The sequence below is a fragment of the Equus przewalskii genome, chromosome 17, assembly GCF_037783145.1.
Source record: "Equus przewalskii isolate Varuska chromosome 17, EquPr2, whole genome shotgun sequence".
Lineage (NCBI taxonomy): Eukaryota > Metazoa > Chordata > Mammalia > Perissodactyla > Equidae > Equus > Equus przewalskii.
The window spans coordinates 41,638,682-41,655,246 of record NC_091847.1 but is presented as its reverse complement, the minus strand read 5'-3'; the positions used below and the strand labels follow the sequence as shown (position 1 = coordinate 41,655,246).

The 16,565-nt window shown below is 35.5% G+C and overlaps 1 protein-coding gene across 25 annotated transcripts in view; it reads right to left on the bottom strand.

Annotated features, from left to right (window-relative positions):
• Positions 1-16,565, bottom strand: part of SLC4A10 (solute carrier family 4 member 10) — a 275,647-nt gene that overhangs the window by 225,446 nt on the left and 33,636 nt on the right. For 4 of the 25 annotated variants that reach the window (XM_070581378.1, XM_070581387.1, XM_070581379.1 and 1 more), the window contains exon 1: positions 11,624-11,692. The exons of the other annotated variants lie outside the window; for them this stretch is intronic. In XM_070581378.1, the coding sequence (XP_070437479.1) occupies positions 11,624-11,680 (57 nt within the window). In that variant the 5' untranslated portion in view covers positions 11,681-11,692. Of the gene's footprint in view, positions 1-11,623; positions 11,693-16,565 lie in introns of those variants that run through there. 25 annotated transcript variants of the gene reach the window in all.

The following is a 16,565-nucleotide window of genomic DNA, read 5'->3' as shown; positions in this document are numbered from 1 at the left end:
AAAGTCTCACATTCAAGAATAGTAGATCTGGGTTTCAAAATCAGACCTACATAATGCCTCATTCCACATCATTTCAGTATACCATCTTAGGAACAATTTAATAAATATTTATCCAGTTAATGCCTCGTACAAGCATGTTTTTAATCGTTTCAGCTGATACTGAATAGGATCATCTTATTGAGACTTATCAATTTTTAAATATAGATTCTATTTTTTCAAACTATCTGGAAAACAATGAACTTCTAATCCTCATTTTAAAAATTGCAGTACTACCTAATTACTTTATACCCAAGATTCTCACGTTTCAAGGCAACCTTTTAAAATTTCTATGTGGCATTTTAATGAAATATAGAAGCAAAGATGTACTGTTTGTTTAATCTATTTGTTAAAGTAGATCATATTCATGGCTGCTACAAAAATCTTACGAGGTTGCACCTTTTATAGAATTTTGAAAAAATTCTCCTCCTCTCTCCCAACTCCACCCATTTATTCAAAATTAATGCTAATTTCTCTTTTTTAAAGTACTACCAACATAGGAAACAGTGATTATAATTTCACCAAGATATTTTTATCAAATATTTCAAAGTACACCTTGACCTGATGAAAATGACCCTCACGACAAATCCATCGTCAACTGTAATCAAGGCAATGCATTGTGTGCTTTATTTTAAAGACAGAAAACTAAAACCTCAGGGTCACACCATGAGTTAGGGAAAGAGTCCGTATAACCTCAGACTCTTTCAACAACCATCCAAGAACGTTGCAGCTAATTCTATTCTTAGTTATTCCCTTGCTTTATCAAGAGCGTTAGCTGGACAGTTTCGTGTATCATTTAGTATACAATTCATTCCTCAGCCCCCTGCCCAAGGCAGTTTCCCAGTGCAATAACACTACGTTAATATATCCAGATGATGGAAGCTTTGGCCTGATACTCAGAAAAGTCCACGATGGTTTGACCTTTATTTGATGACCTAAAATAACTGTCCTCATTTCCTGAACTGCACCATCCTAAGATGTTTTTCTTCTACCTTGTATCTCTGAACACATATTTTTAAAATAACCAAAATAACTACAATTAAAAGAAAAAGTCAAAAATCCATCACAGCATTCTTCATACATGAAGAAGTATAAAATTAGATATTCACATTAGTATAATTTAGCATCGAGATTTCATACTGACTGAGAATTAGATCAATAATTGGGATCATGAGGTTAATGTCTGTTAACCTCAATTGTTAATGCTACAATTCATTTTGCTGAATTGTGAACTGCTTGTTTATATATGATCTTGAAAGAACAAAAAGCTAAGTATTGCAGCATAATATGTTTCCACCTTTCTAACACCCCTCAAAGTATCAGACGATGCAGAAAATCAGTAAGGCAAAGAAAGAACTCAGTTAACCAGAAGGACTGCCGTCTCTAATTTGAAAACAAAAAGGGGTGTGGGGGTGGATATTTGTTACTTCATTCCTTATTAGAAATTTTAGGCTTTTTACAAATTAAATTTTGAAAGGCACTCTTCAGATATTTCTTGTTTCTAAAAATGTATAAAGCAGAAAAAGTTCTTATTATAAAATTAAAATTTCCTTTTCAACTCATTCAAATTTCATTTCTCTCTATAGAGGCCACCAGGGCTGTCATGCTTAAACAGTTTGGCCAACGTTATTTCAATTCTCAAAAGCCATCAGGTCTTTAATGAACTGATTCCAAACTATACCACGAGCCTCACTTCTCAGCACCATCCCACCAAGGACCCTATCTTCCTATCATGAGAGTTTGCCCACATCCCAACTCTGTTTCTACCAAATTCCTTTCAGAAGTCAAAGCTCAGCTCAAATGCCACTTTCTTTATAAAACATTCTCTAACTCACCCAACTAAAATTAAATAGGCCTTGTCCCACACTACCAAAACATGTTACCACTTCTTAAGAACCTATTTCTTTCTGCCTTGATTTACGCTTTTTTCCCCCTTTCTGAATTGCAAGAAACTTGAGATCAAACATAATTTTTATCTATCTACATGTCCCCCCTAGTACCTAGCACTATGGTTATAATTTAAAAGCTAAAAATTCCCTAAACTCTGAAATGCTATGAAAAGACAATATATTTGATTATTCTCAATTTTTTTTTTTTTTGAGGACGATTAGCCCTGAGCTAACAACTGCCAATCCTCCTCTTTTTGCTGAGGAAGACTGGCCCTGAGCTAACATCCATGCCCATCTTCCTCTACTTTATATGTGGGATGCCTTCCACAGCATGGCTTTTGCCAAGCAGTGCCATGTCCACACCTGGGATCCAAACTGGAGAACCCTGGGCCGAGAGAAGCAGAACGTGCGAACTTAACCACTGTGCCACTGGGCCAGCCCCACAATTTTTTAATTTACATTATATTTTGCACTGAGATATGTAATATAAAGAAACTGCCCCTGGTGTCAACAAATCAAATAAAGTGATATTTACTAAAGATTTAGTGTTATTGTAGCTGTTTAGTACCAAATGCTGGGAGGAAGGAAAGAAAGAAATATTAAAATGGTTTCTGCACTCAAAGGATACTCAGCAAGGACCGTATAAGAGGCTCAGATGAATATAACAGGCTCTCAGAGGAGGAAGAGACATCTTACACTTAGAGTGTGGTCTGAGAAAACTTTACAGAAGAGTGAGGTTTGATTTGGATTCTGGAGAATTTAATTTCCTGACTACAGGAAATTCTATAGCCAAGTACAAGGAACTATGTGAGTAAAGGTGTAGAGATAGGCGTGCTCAAGAGAAATAAACAGGTAATTTTTGAAAAACTAAGGAAGAAAAATTGGGTTGGACCAGAATGTAAAAGTCGTTGCAGATAGAGTTAATCTTGTGACCTTGATTATTACCTGAAAGCAAGGTTAATAGGGGAGTAAATTATGTGGACTAAGACAAAAACCTAGGCAAGAGCAGAACAGACTCAAAATGTGAAAGATAGGAAAAGTTGGGGGATCAAGTTTTCCAATACCCTTGCCTCATTCATTCTAGAATGACTGAAAAATTCAAAGAAAGTTCCTTCTAGACCAGTGGATTGTTCACTCTAACAAACAGGGGAAACGAAAATTTCTTTCCCTCATATCCAATGCGTAGAGTATAGTAAATGCTCAATAAATGCTTGCAGGTGGAAGACAGGAAGGAAGGAAGGGAGGGAGGGCAGGCTCTGAACAGTAGCAACTTAAAAGGCTGCCTCAGAAAACTACATACAGTCAGTCCCTATGTATCTACCAGGGATTGGTTCCAGGACCCCCCTGGATACCAAAATCTACAGTGGCTCAAGTCCCTTATATAAAATGGCGCAGTATTTGCATAGAGCCTAGGCACAGCTTCCCATTTACTTAAAATTATCTCTAGATTACTTATAATATCTAATATAATGCAAATGCTATGTAAATAGCTGTTAAACTGTATTGTCTAGGGACTAATGACAAGAAAAAAGTCTGTAGATGTGCAGTACAGATGCAACCTTCGTAAGCCTTTCAATGGGTGGTTGGTTGAATCCATGAACGCAGAACTCATGGATACAAAGGGCTGATTGTACTTTGAAAGACTCTAGAGTCTGAAATAATAATTATAATATTATTTATTACTGTGTGACAGCTATTGTTATAAACACTTTACATATATTAATTCATTTAATCCTCACCACAACCCAAGAAGGAAGTACAATTATTACAGCAAATTTATGGATGCAAAAACTGAGGATCAGAGAGACAGCAAGACAAACACAGACAGTAAGCAGTAGAACCAGGATTTTAACTCAGACCATTTGACTCCAGACCCTACATTTAAAACTCCGAAAAGGAGGTCATGGTTTTCCTCAGCCTTTCGAGAATATATCAAACCACGGCTTCAGAATGAGTCTACTCAGTTTCACCAAGTCATCCAGTTGGAGGCCTGGATTGGTAATCTAAATTATGACTCACTATACTACTATTTTACAGAGTGACAGCAAAAACGAGCATCTGTTGCCTCATCTTTAAAATAAAAATAAGACTAACATACTTTCCTCTGACTACTCTAGATGAATCTGTTGTTGTTAGTGCCCTTGAGTTGATTCTGACTTCTAGTGACCCTGTGTACAGCAGAGCAGAACCCTGCCCAGTCTTTTTACACCATCCTCTCACCTTCCAGTGCTGTATCAGACAATGCCCTACTGCTATTCACAGGGTTTTCACGGCCGATTTTTTCAGAAGTGGGTGTCCAGGTCCTTCTTCCTAGTCTGTCTTAGTCTGAAAGCTCTACTGAAATTCCACCATGGGTGACCCTGCTGGTATTTGAAATACCAGTGGCACAGCTTTCAGCATCACAGCAACACATAGCCGTCACAGTATGACAACAAACAGACACTCTAGATGAACAATGAGAGTTAATCATATTTTAAAATATCAACTGTGCCCTATGTTTACATATCACATGATATTCTTATTACCAACTTAATACTATAAAAGGTACCCATCATTATAAAATGACCTCTAAATCCAAGTGTGTTACTCATGTTAGTATTGCATATAACAGTACCTGTACATCAAATTAATTTGATACACCAAAAGAAACCATGGCACATTTAAATACCAAATTAATCTGCTTAAACTTGAAAAGGAGCAGTCCAAGAAATTACTAATCTGCATTGTTTTAATATATAACCTCAAATAAGCGAAACAGACCAAGTGCCTTTTCACTTGGATACATCCTTCAGTGTTCCTGAATACGACAAGCTTGCCTGCAAAGGCCGCAAATCCTATCCAGCCCCATAATCCTAAATAGCTAGCAAAGACATTGAATTTAGCTTGTTTCTTTACAAAAATAAAAGAAAGTCAACCTAGTGGGCTAAAAACAAATTGTTTCATCTGACATAATGGAAATTGTTTTATAGTCCTGTAGCTTGTAGTCAGCATTTCAAATGATATTCAAAAGCTAATTTATCACAAATACTGACAGAAGGCAAGCTTCAACATGAAGCAGATACAAACTAATTCAGTCAAAAGGGGGGAAAGACCTTCTACACAAAATTCTTAGCATAAAGCATAAAAAGCTAGAACTTGATAGCATGACACAAGGCTTTCATTTAATAATGAAACGTGGCATCTTGTAGAACATTCAAAGTGAAACAAATTGAAAGGTGAAAATGCAGCCTTATTTCTCTGTGCACAAACTAGATGTAAAGAACCAGGAATAAGGATAAATTAAGCCATTTGGAAATCTTCTATAAAAGATTCTTCTAAAAAGGGAAAATTTATACATATCCATATTCTCTAGAGATAAAAAAAATCAAGTAATGTGTTCCAAAAGACTATATTATAACCTGAATATATTCCAAGATATGAGAATTGAAATGTATGTAAAGAAAGTTATGGATTCCCTGCACCAGTAAAATCTATTTTGGAAAGGAAAATCTTCAGCTGTCACAGATAGAATCACAGGGTTGATAAAACACTATCATCTAATATTTCAATTCCTTCCTCAATATAATCAAGCGATCATGTGTTCTCTACTTGAATAGCTCTAGTGATGAGGAACTCACTGCTTCTGCGGCTGCCTGCTTCATTTGGGGATAAACTCCTTCTCTGGATCACCCACTCTCTGGCTCTAGTTTTGCTCTCTTATGACACACAGAATAAACCTAATCCTTTTACACAAAAGCCCTTTACGTAATTTCAAACAGCTATCCAATACTCTCTGAATTCCCTCTCCTTTAGGCTAAATTTTCTTGATTCCTTCACCCACACCTTAGTGGCATATTCAAGTTTCTTTTTCTCCTGCTCAATCCCAGCTGCCCTTCTCTGAAATGCAAAACTCCAGGTACATAGTTAGACCAGAGCAGGGCTCATGAAAATCTGACATTCCTTACTCTAATCAGCGGAGTATTTTAAAGCTCGTAGTCAGAGATATTTATTAATTAACCAACACATACATACAGCAACTATAAAGTTCCTGTTACTGAAGCAACTTACATCAGCATTGCTGCTACAATACACTACGTTTCGATAATACCATTTTTGAAATTGCCTTTAGAGTCAGGTCACAAGTATAGAAAAAAATTAAACTCATTGCCTCACAGTCACACTCTTGTTTGACTGTTGTATGTGTTATTCTATTATTATTTTTAAACAACAAAAATAATTTTGCATTGTTATTCAGCTACCATTTTTGGCATATTTTGTTCTGGATAATTTCTGGTTCTTTTGAAAAACTAAATCTACTCTCAGAGCATGAAAATTTGCTACTACAGTCAAAATAGTTTGCCATAGGCCCTGAATACTAGTCCAAAAGAAGAAGAGAAAAAATAGTTTGAATGATGGCAGTATTACTTGAATATATTTTTTTCTCAAAGTAACTGATATCAACTCATTGTGATAGACATATTTTGATATGTTAAAAAATCCGCATTAGCTTATGGTTATAGAATATACTGAACATATGGCTGAAATGGTAAGCAGGGATGTCACATTTATTCCTATTCCATTTTGTGCAATGTCAAATTAGACCTTTCTTCTTGTTGCTGAATCATAAACGATTAAGTGTTTGTACCTAATAACCTCGTTCATAGGTCTCGTCATAGTGTATCACAATGATTTCTTAACTTGTCTTCCCTATTGGAGTCTAAGCTCCTTGAGGGCAGACATGTTGGTTTTCATCTCTATTTCACCAGCTCCTAGAACAGAACCCGGAATATAATAATATACTTGCTAATACTTGCAAAAATAATATCATAAAACTGGACAATTTACCCATATTTCTCTGCCCCTCTTTTTTCCAGTAGGAGATCCTAACACCCAGAAGTTACCTTAAGATGGGGGGCTTAAAATTCTCCGACCTATTATACCCCCAAACATAATGGTAAATGAAATGCTGCACATAGATATGAATACATAAACTACAGGTCAATACAAATCAATAGAAAGTATCAATATCACTATGAATAATCTTTCCAACTTCAAAAGTTCAAAAAGCCAATTTTTTAAGAAAGAAATGTTTATTATTCACATCTTAAGCTAAAAAAATTTTGCAGACCAACCCAATAGTGTCAAAGCAACCAAGTCTATTTATAGAATATAACTTATAAGCAGTGTTTTACTACTAAATGGTTCATTGCATTTTAAAAATCATTAGCATGAATAGAAATACATTTACATAAATTACATTGTTTCTTTCAAGCTATTATTAACTAGAACATGCATTTCAATAGATGCAGGAAAGAATTATACTATGTCCAAGTAAGTATATAGCAAATCTTTAAGAACTCCTTCCATATTAAATGTTTCATATCCTTTATTATTTGTTATTTGAGAAATACTAGCTCATGTATTATTCATAATATCTAACCAGATCTGTTACATCAGGTGTCAGATTAATCTAGGAGGTAGAAAGTGCTGAGTTTTACATGAAGTATTCATTAAACTTGGTGAACTCATTAAAGTATGTTAATTAGGTAATAGACAAAGGAACTTGGTATTTGGGAGAGATTGGGCACTGTTAATACCTTGCTTTGTGCTAATACCTTGGCTGCAGTTTTTTTTCCCCCTTAATGAGCACAGGGAAAAGCTGATTATTCCAAATGCAGAAAAAAACATCACATGTGTTACGTGTTGGAAAAATTGCCCCAGGTGACAAAAGGAAACACATACCGAGGAACTGGCACCCTAACAAAGAAAGTATCGTTTCAAAGCTTCTAAAATTTTCTTTGGTACAATATCCTGTCATGAGAAAACTACATGTTAATTTTGATATTCTCAAAAATATTTCACTGTTACCAATTACTGTTTGACTAAGACAGCTTTTTTATCTCAATTCAGATCTGCGATGCTTGTCCTTGATTTATTATTTGGGAGTCTTTTTACATTGAAATTTTAAATACATGAAAGCAAGCATGTTTATTTGTGGGTAAGGCAAGAAAAAAATCACAAATAGTGTTATTTCAGTAAAATAATGTCCTATTAAACCATAGCTTTTCAAAGGCTATATTAAGAGTTTTCCACAGAAAGACCTGAATTTGGACAAAGAAAAAGCAAACATTTGGATGTTCATGACACAGCAACACACAAACTATACTTAAAGATGGCCTCTGGGCCTTTTCTAGTTTATCTAGCTATCTCAAATATGACCATTTAAATTACACAAACCAATTTTCTATGGTTCAGTGTTACATGTGAAACTTTGTGCAAAATCTTTAATTTTTATACTAAAATGAAGTTTATTCATGAAAATAAAAATAAACGTTTCTTTCCATCTGTCAAATACCTTAGGGATGTGGCCCTTTTTTGAGAATTCAGTGGTCCAAAGTATTTACTACCAGATATTCAGCCCTTAATTTAAATCCCTAGGTCCCAACACGAAAGGTGGAAACCAATATTCAAACATGCTTTCTTTTTCTCCGGTCTTCACCTATCTTGTTTTCTCCCATTTCCTCTTCCTTCTGTGAAAATTATTGCCACTTTACACACAGAATTTAACTACATAAACAAAATGATTCAACCAAGATTAGAACGTTATATGTCATATTTAGTTAGTGATACAGAACACCACAGCTGGCTCCATTCAAAATAGGACTCTATCCATGCCATAGGCCAAGGTGGAATATTAATCTTCTACCTTTGCCATCATTATACTACACAGCCTTTCAGATAAATGGTTCTGAAAAGTAAAATAAAACAAAAAAACTTCTTTTGAAAACTTAAAATGCATGATTATTTCATTTATCGTCAATACCAAGGGGATTCTAAGCACTTCAGAGTAGCAGTTATCAAAAGTTGCTACTATTTTTTCTCTTTTCTTTTTGGTGAGGAAGACTGGCCCTGAGATAACATCTGTGTCAATATTCCTCTACTTTTTGTATGTGAGATGCCGCCACACCATGGCTTGATGAGTGGTGTGTAGGTCCATACCTGGGATCTTAACCAGCAAACCCTGGGCTGCCGAAGCAGAGCACATGAACTTAACCACTAGACCACCAGGCCAGTCCCAAAAGCTGCTATTATTTTTCAATTAAATTCATCTTTAATAGGATGATGTCAGTCATGCTCCTGCAATTCTGCTTACAGAAATACACTCTTCAGTTTCTGAAGTAATTCACATATTAAATGTCATACAAGAATTTTCTAGGAATATATTTCAAATTTTAATTGTAGGATATTCATTAAAGTGAAATAAATGTCAAAATATTCAATAGAATTTTTCGGTGTTGTCACTGCTTCTTGTACTGTTTCTCAAAACTTCAAAAATTCATACCAAAAAAATGTGTCTACCAAGAAAAACATGCATATATATAAAACTACATGAATATGAAACACAGGTCAGCTAAAAGACCTAACTTTGCCCATAAAAGCAACTATGGGACTATATGATTTTCTGACATTTTATGAACTCACCCTCCTAAAAAATTAGAAAAACCAAAGGGGAAAAAAATTCCCACTAAATGCAGATAATAAGAAGTCAATGTTTCCCATTTATATTGTCATTCTCTAAGTCATTAATGTTCTACATAGCTAATTTTTAAAACAGCAATATTATAGGAAAAGGCTGTTTTCAAATATGAACTATATATCTAAGTGATCTAGTTTGGTCTAGCAATGGATATCAAAGCCTCTAAATATCCTAGGTGGAGTTGATTTACACAAAGCCACTGTATAATAGCTCCTATATGGGTCATTATCTCTGGTTACAAATTCTAAAATGCTTTCCTATTTGTTCATACATTAGATATCAAATATCCAATTTTACGTTGCATCAACATTCAATTCACCAAGGTTTAAAGACAAATAGTGTTCTGATTATTTGCTAGCCCAGGTAACTTTTAGGCATTATTTCAATAACAATGCACATAAGTTTCAACTATTCTGTTCATTGCTTCATGTTAACTTTTGTGACATGGTCCTTGCAATAGACTGAATGTTTATGTCCCCCAAAATTCATATGTTGAAACCTGATTCTCACTGTGAGGGTATTTGGAGGTAGGCCCTTTGGGAGGCCATTGGGTCATGAGGGTGCAACTCTCATGAATGGGATTTAGTGCCCTTATAAAGGACACTCCATAGAGCTCCTTGCCCCCTCCTCCATGTGAGAACACAGCAAAAAGATGGCTCGCCATGAACCAGGGAGTAGGCTCTCACCAAACATTGAATCTTCTGGTGCCTTCATCTAGGACTTCCTCATCTCCAGAACTGTGAGAAATAAATTCGTGTTGTTTTAAGCCACGCAGTCTATGGTATTTTTGTTATAGCGGCCCATACGGATTGAGAGTCAGAGACAGCCAAAACTCTCATGTATTTTATTAAGAAAAGAGTATTACACACAAGATCAAAAAAGAAGAATCAGAGTTAGAATTCCAGAGCTCCTTGTTTCTGGCTTTTTCTATGTCCACTAGGCCACAGCCACTATTAAAAATATTTCCTAAGTGAAGCCTAACATTTCACTAGTGCAATAAAGCAAATCTAACTGAGAAATGCTCCTCAAGATTATCTTCCTTTGCCTCAGAAAATTCTTTGGTAGGTAGAAAACAAATGTTATAAATATCTATTAAGAGAAAACATACAATTACGAAATATACAGCCCCCACATTCCTACATAAATGTGGAGGTCTCTTACTAAACCAGCAGCTGTTAAAAAAAAATTCATATTGTACTATAGCAATAATTAGACAAGATTATATGGTTTTATCAACATCTCTGGAAACAAACAAACAAAAAGAATGTACAGATAAAACAAATTTTTATTACTGTTCCAACTTTGTAATACATTACAACAGAGATAATGCGATCATATGTTCAAAGAGAACTTCCTGCTTCCCCTTCCACACTGCCACCCCCAGCCCACAGTTTCCTGGTCTCCACCTCATTTAACTGAATCATTTCTTAACTTATATTTCCCTCTACTTTATATCTCCTTTTTCTATTAATGAGGATTAAGTCTAGATTCAGATATGTCAAGAGGGAAATTTAGATAATATTACACACTAGTGGAATGCAATAATTGCAATATCATAGCACAACTTAACCCATGGTCTTTAAAACGCAAAGCAAGAACCCAGAAAAACAAAAGTGGTGGGAAACAGGACAAAGCCCCCAAAGAAAAAGATGAGTCAGTGTACGCACAAACTAAGCAAAGATAAACTTTGCATTCCTCACTTCAGTTTTTTGGGGGATTTTTTTAGGGGCATACTGCTATTTCTACTAAATTGGTTTCCTAAGTGTCTGTTTTCCAGTATAAAATTTATATCCAGCATTTTAAAAATTGCTTCAGTGCCTTCAGGAATGAAACAGAATATAAATAGTTAAACTGATTGTTAACAAAGAGATTACTAAAAGGCAAGTGAGGTACTGTGAGCAGTAGCATGATATTATAGTGCTCATTTAATTTGCAACAGTAAATTATCAGATTAGCTATTGGGGCCCCCAAAAGGACACAGAGCTGAGCAGAGGAAGGAACACTCGAGCAAAATGATCAGGTTCATGATCAGCAAAATGATCACACCTATCTTTCCTCTCAATTGGAAGTTAAGGGGAAACGTTGTCAACCTAACAATCATCCTCATTAACTAGTTACTCTTTCATTAATATCCAGTTCAAAACAAAATAGACAGTTCCAAGAAGCTTTATTTAGGACTTACCCAGATAGCAAGGGTTTGTTGGTTTGGGGACCAAGAGGTAACTGTTACTGAGCACATGTTCAATGGTTCAGAACCTGGGTAAAGAAGGTGGAATATGGATATACTAAGGCCCAGAGCTTAATTTTAAAATATGCACATGGCTTTGAAAGATCCTACTGTGGCCAAGGCTGAAATGTACCAGTTCTAATTTTAACTAGACAGGACTTCACTTGACTAGAAAATCATATGGAAATCTACCTAACCATGGGTCAAGATGTCTGAGGGGAACAATGCAGGAAAACAAGGGGATTAGGCACAAGTGGAAAGTAGTTGGTTTTTATTACTACTATTATTGTTTTATTATGTTTGTAATGCAACTTACTTATTTTGACAGGATAGAATAACTTCTAGTCACAGGGATTATTGGCAGATAATGTTAAAAAAAAAAAAGCCTCCACCCCTTTAGAAAGCTCTTTTAAATACAAACTATAATAAATTACAATTGTAAGGAGGTTAGAGAACCAGTCTGTTTTGCCTCCTCAAAACAATTAATACAGGTTTGGTTATTTTAGATAAAGTTTTAAAAAATGAACACAATGTTTTTTACTGTAGAAAAAAATGTCAAGAGGTTGGAGTTCAAGATGGCAGCATATGAAGATCCTGAACTCACCTCCTCCTACAAACACAACAAATCTACAACTACACATGGAAAAATTCCCTCTGAAGGGTACTTGGAAACTGGATGAACAGAGCCTCAACAACAAGGGATGGCAATGAGAAGGGTAGGAAAGGCAGAGATACAGTCCCATCAAGGGAAAAAACAGACCCCAGCCACGGTGTTTCATGGTGCGGAGGGATCTCAAAGGTATGGAAATTTTCCCTGAGGTGCAAGGGATTCGTACTCCATATCAGGCACTCCAACCCTTAGATCCTGCACAGGGGAGATGAGCCCTCAAAATACCTGGCTTTGAAAACAAATGGGAACCAATGTCCAGGAGAACTATAGAATCATAGGGAAATGAGAACCTGTTCTTAAAGTGCTCACTCACAGACTCACTCAACCTGGAAACTGATGTAAGAACACCAAATTGAAAAGGGCATAGAATATAGGTGAAAGAGACCCACTCACTAATCTTGGAGCACCCGGGAGAGGCAGGCGGCAGCTGGGACTGTCCCCAGGCACTGAGACACTAGTGACAGCCATTTTTGCCATCTTGTTCTGCCATGCTGACACAGGCACTGGTGGGTGCCACTTTGAATTTCTCTCTTGAGCCTGCTAACACCAGTGAGCACCCTTCTGAGAGCCCTGCCCACCCATGTGACTCTGTCAGACCTCACAGTTGGCTGGACAATAACCCCACCCATCAACACTCCTGAAGTAGCTACAGCCCACACAGGGGACACCCCTGGAGCACCTGGCTCTGGTGGCCAGAGAATATTATGTTGCTGGTCCCCACAGGTCATCTCCTACAGAAGGCGGCCCTTTCAAGACCAGGAGATGTAGCTGATCTACCTAATAAGAAATAAACCCAAAGAAAAAGGCAAAATGAGGAGACAAAGGAATATGTTCCAAATGAAAGAACAAGACAAAACCTCAGAGAAAGAACTAAGAAAATGCCAATCAGAACTGAAGAATACAATAATGGAGATGAAAAATACACTAGAGGAAATCAACAGCAGATTAGATGATAGAGGGGAATAGATCAGCAATCTAGAAGACAGGGTAGTGAAATTATACAAGCTGAACACTGAAAAAAGAATTTTAAAAAATGAAGATAGTTTGAGACCTCTGGGACAACATCAAGCATACTAAGATTAATATTATAGGGGTACCAGAAATGGAAGAGAGAAGAAAGGGACAGAAAACTTACTTGAATAAATAATAGCTGAAAACTTCTCTAACCTGAGGAAGGAAAGGGACATCCAGGTACAGGAAGCACAGAAAGTCCCAAACAAGAGGAACCCAATGAGGCCCACACCAAGACAGATTATAATTAAAAAGGCAAAAATTAAAGATAAAGAGAGAATCTAAAAAGCAGCAAGAGAAAATCAACTAGTTATGTACAAGGGAACCCCCATAAGACTATCTGCAGATTTTTCAGAAGAAACTTTACAGGCCGGAATAGAGTGGCATAATATATTCAAAGTGCTGAAAGGAAGAAACCTACAACCAAGAATACTGTACCCAGCAAGGTTATCATTCAGAATTGAAGGAGAGATAAAGAGAATCACAGACAAGGAAAAGCTAAAGGAGTTCATCACCACTAAACCAGCCTTACAAGAAATGTTAAAGGGACTTTTTTAAGCAGAAAAGAAAAGGCCATAACTAGAAACAAGAAAACTATGAAAGAAAAAGTCTCACTGGTAAAGGCAAACATATAGTAAAGGTAGTGGATCAACCACTTATAAAGCTAGTATGAAGGTTAAAAGACAAATGTGGTAAAATCAACTATAAATACAATAAACAGTTAAGCGATACACAAAATAAAAAGATGTAAATAAACAGTTAAGGGATACACAAAATAAAAAGATGTAAAATATGACATCAAAACGTAAAACGTAGCGGATGGTAAGAATGCAGTACCCTTAGAATGTGTTTGAAATTAGGTAACCATCAATTTAAAATACACTGCTATATACATAGGTTGATATATATAAGCCTCATGGTAACCACAAACCAAAAATCTATAATAGATACTCAAAAAATGAAAAGAAAGGAAATCAAACACAACACTAAAGAAAGTCATCAAATCACAAGGGGAGAGAGCAAGAGAAGAAGAAAGAAACTACAAAAACTAGAAAACAATTAAAATGGTAATAAGTGCACACCTATGAATAATTACTTTAAATGTAAATGGACTAAATGCTCCAATCGAAAGACACAGGGCAGCAGAATGGATAAAAAACAAGACCCAATATATGCTGCCTACAAGAGACTTACTTCAAATCTAAGGACATACACAGACTGAAAGTAAAGGGATGGAAAAGATATTCCATGCAAATGGAAACAAAAAGAAAGCTGGGGTAATAGTACTTACATTGGACAAAATAGACTTTAAAACAAAGATTGTAACAAGAGACAAAGAAGGACATTACATGATGGTAAAAGGATTAATCCAACAAGAGAATACAACACTTGTAAAAACCTATGCACCCAACATAGGAATACCTAAATAAATAAACCAAATATTAACAGACATGAAGGGAGAAACTGACAGTAATATAATAAAAGTAGGGGACTTTAACATCCCAGTTACACCAATGGATAGATCATTCAGACAGAAAATCAATAAGGAAACATTGGCCTTAAACAGCACATTAGACCAGATGGACTTAACAGATATATAGAATATATTCCATTCAAAAACAGCAAGTGCACACAAAACATTCTCCAGGATAGTTTACATTAGGCCATGAAACAAGTCTCAATAAATTTAAGAAGACTGAAATCATATCAAGCATTTTTTCTGACCACAAAGATATGAAACTAGAAATCAATTACAAGAAGAAAATTGGAAAAAATACAAACATGTAGAGGGTAAACAACATGTTACTAAACAACCAATGGCTCAACAAGGAAATTAAAGAGGAAATCAAAAAATACATTGAGACAAATGAAAATGGAAACACAACATTCCAAATCTCTGGGAGACACGACAAAAACAGTTCTAAGAGAGAAGTTTTCAGCAATACAGGCCTACCTCAGGAAACAAGAAAAATCTCAAATAAAAAATCTAATCTTACACCTAAAAGAACTAGAAAAAGAAGAAGAAACAGAGCCCCAAATTAGCAGAAGGAAGTTAATAATAAAGATCAGAGTGGAAATAAATAAAATCGAGACTATAAAAAACAATAGAAAAAGATCATTTAAACTAACAACTGCTTCTTTGAAAAGATAAACAAAATTGATAAACCTTTAGCCAAACTCATCAAGAAAAAAGGAGAGAGGGACCAAACAAATAAAATGAAAAATGAAAGAAGTTACAACTAATACCACAGAAATAAAAAAGGATCATAAGAGGCTACTGTGAACAATTATACACCAAACAAATTGGACGACTTAGAAGAAATGGGTAGATTCCTAGAAACATACAATCTTCGAAGATTGAATTAAGAAGAAATAGGAAATCTGAACAGACCAATTACTAGCAATGAAATTAAGTCAGTAAGCAAAAAACTTTAGAGAAATGAAAGTCCAGGACTGGATGGTTTTGCAAGTGAATTCTACCAAACATTAAAGAAGAGTTAATACCTATCCTTCTCAAACTATTCCAAAAAATTGAAAAGGAAGGAATGCTGTCGAACTCATTCTATGAGGCCAGTATCACCCTGATACCAAAACCAGACAAAAACACTACAAAAAAAGATTACAGGCCAGCATCTCTGGTGAACATATACGCAAAAATCCTCAAAAAATATTAGCAAACTGAATTCTACAACACATTAAAAGGATCAAACACTATATCAAGTGGGAATTATTCCAGGGATGTAAGGATGGTTCAAATATCCACAAATCAATCCATGTGGCACACCACATTAACAAAACAAAGGATAAAAATCATGTGATCATCTTAACAGATGCAGAAAAAGCATGTGACAAAATTCAACATCCACTTATGATAAAAACTCCCAACAAAGTGGGTATAGAGGGAACATACCTCAACATAATAAAAGCCATATGTCACTGACCCACAGTTAACATGACACTTAATAGTGAAAAGTGAAAGCATTTTCTCTAAGATCAAGAACAAGATAAAAAGGCCTATAATCACCACTTTTATTCAACATAGTATTGGAAGTCCTAGCCACACCAGTCAGACAAGAAAAAGAAATAAAAAGCACTCAAATTCGAAAAGAAGTCAAACTGTCACTATTTGCAGATGACATGATACCATATATGTAAAACCCTAAAGACTCCACTAAACTACTAAAACTAATAAGTTAATTCAGTAAAGTTGCAGAA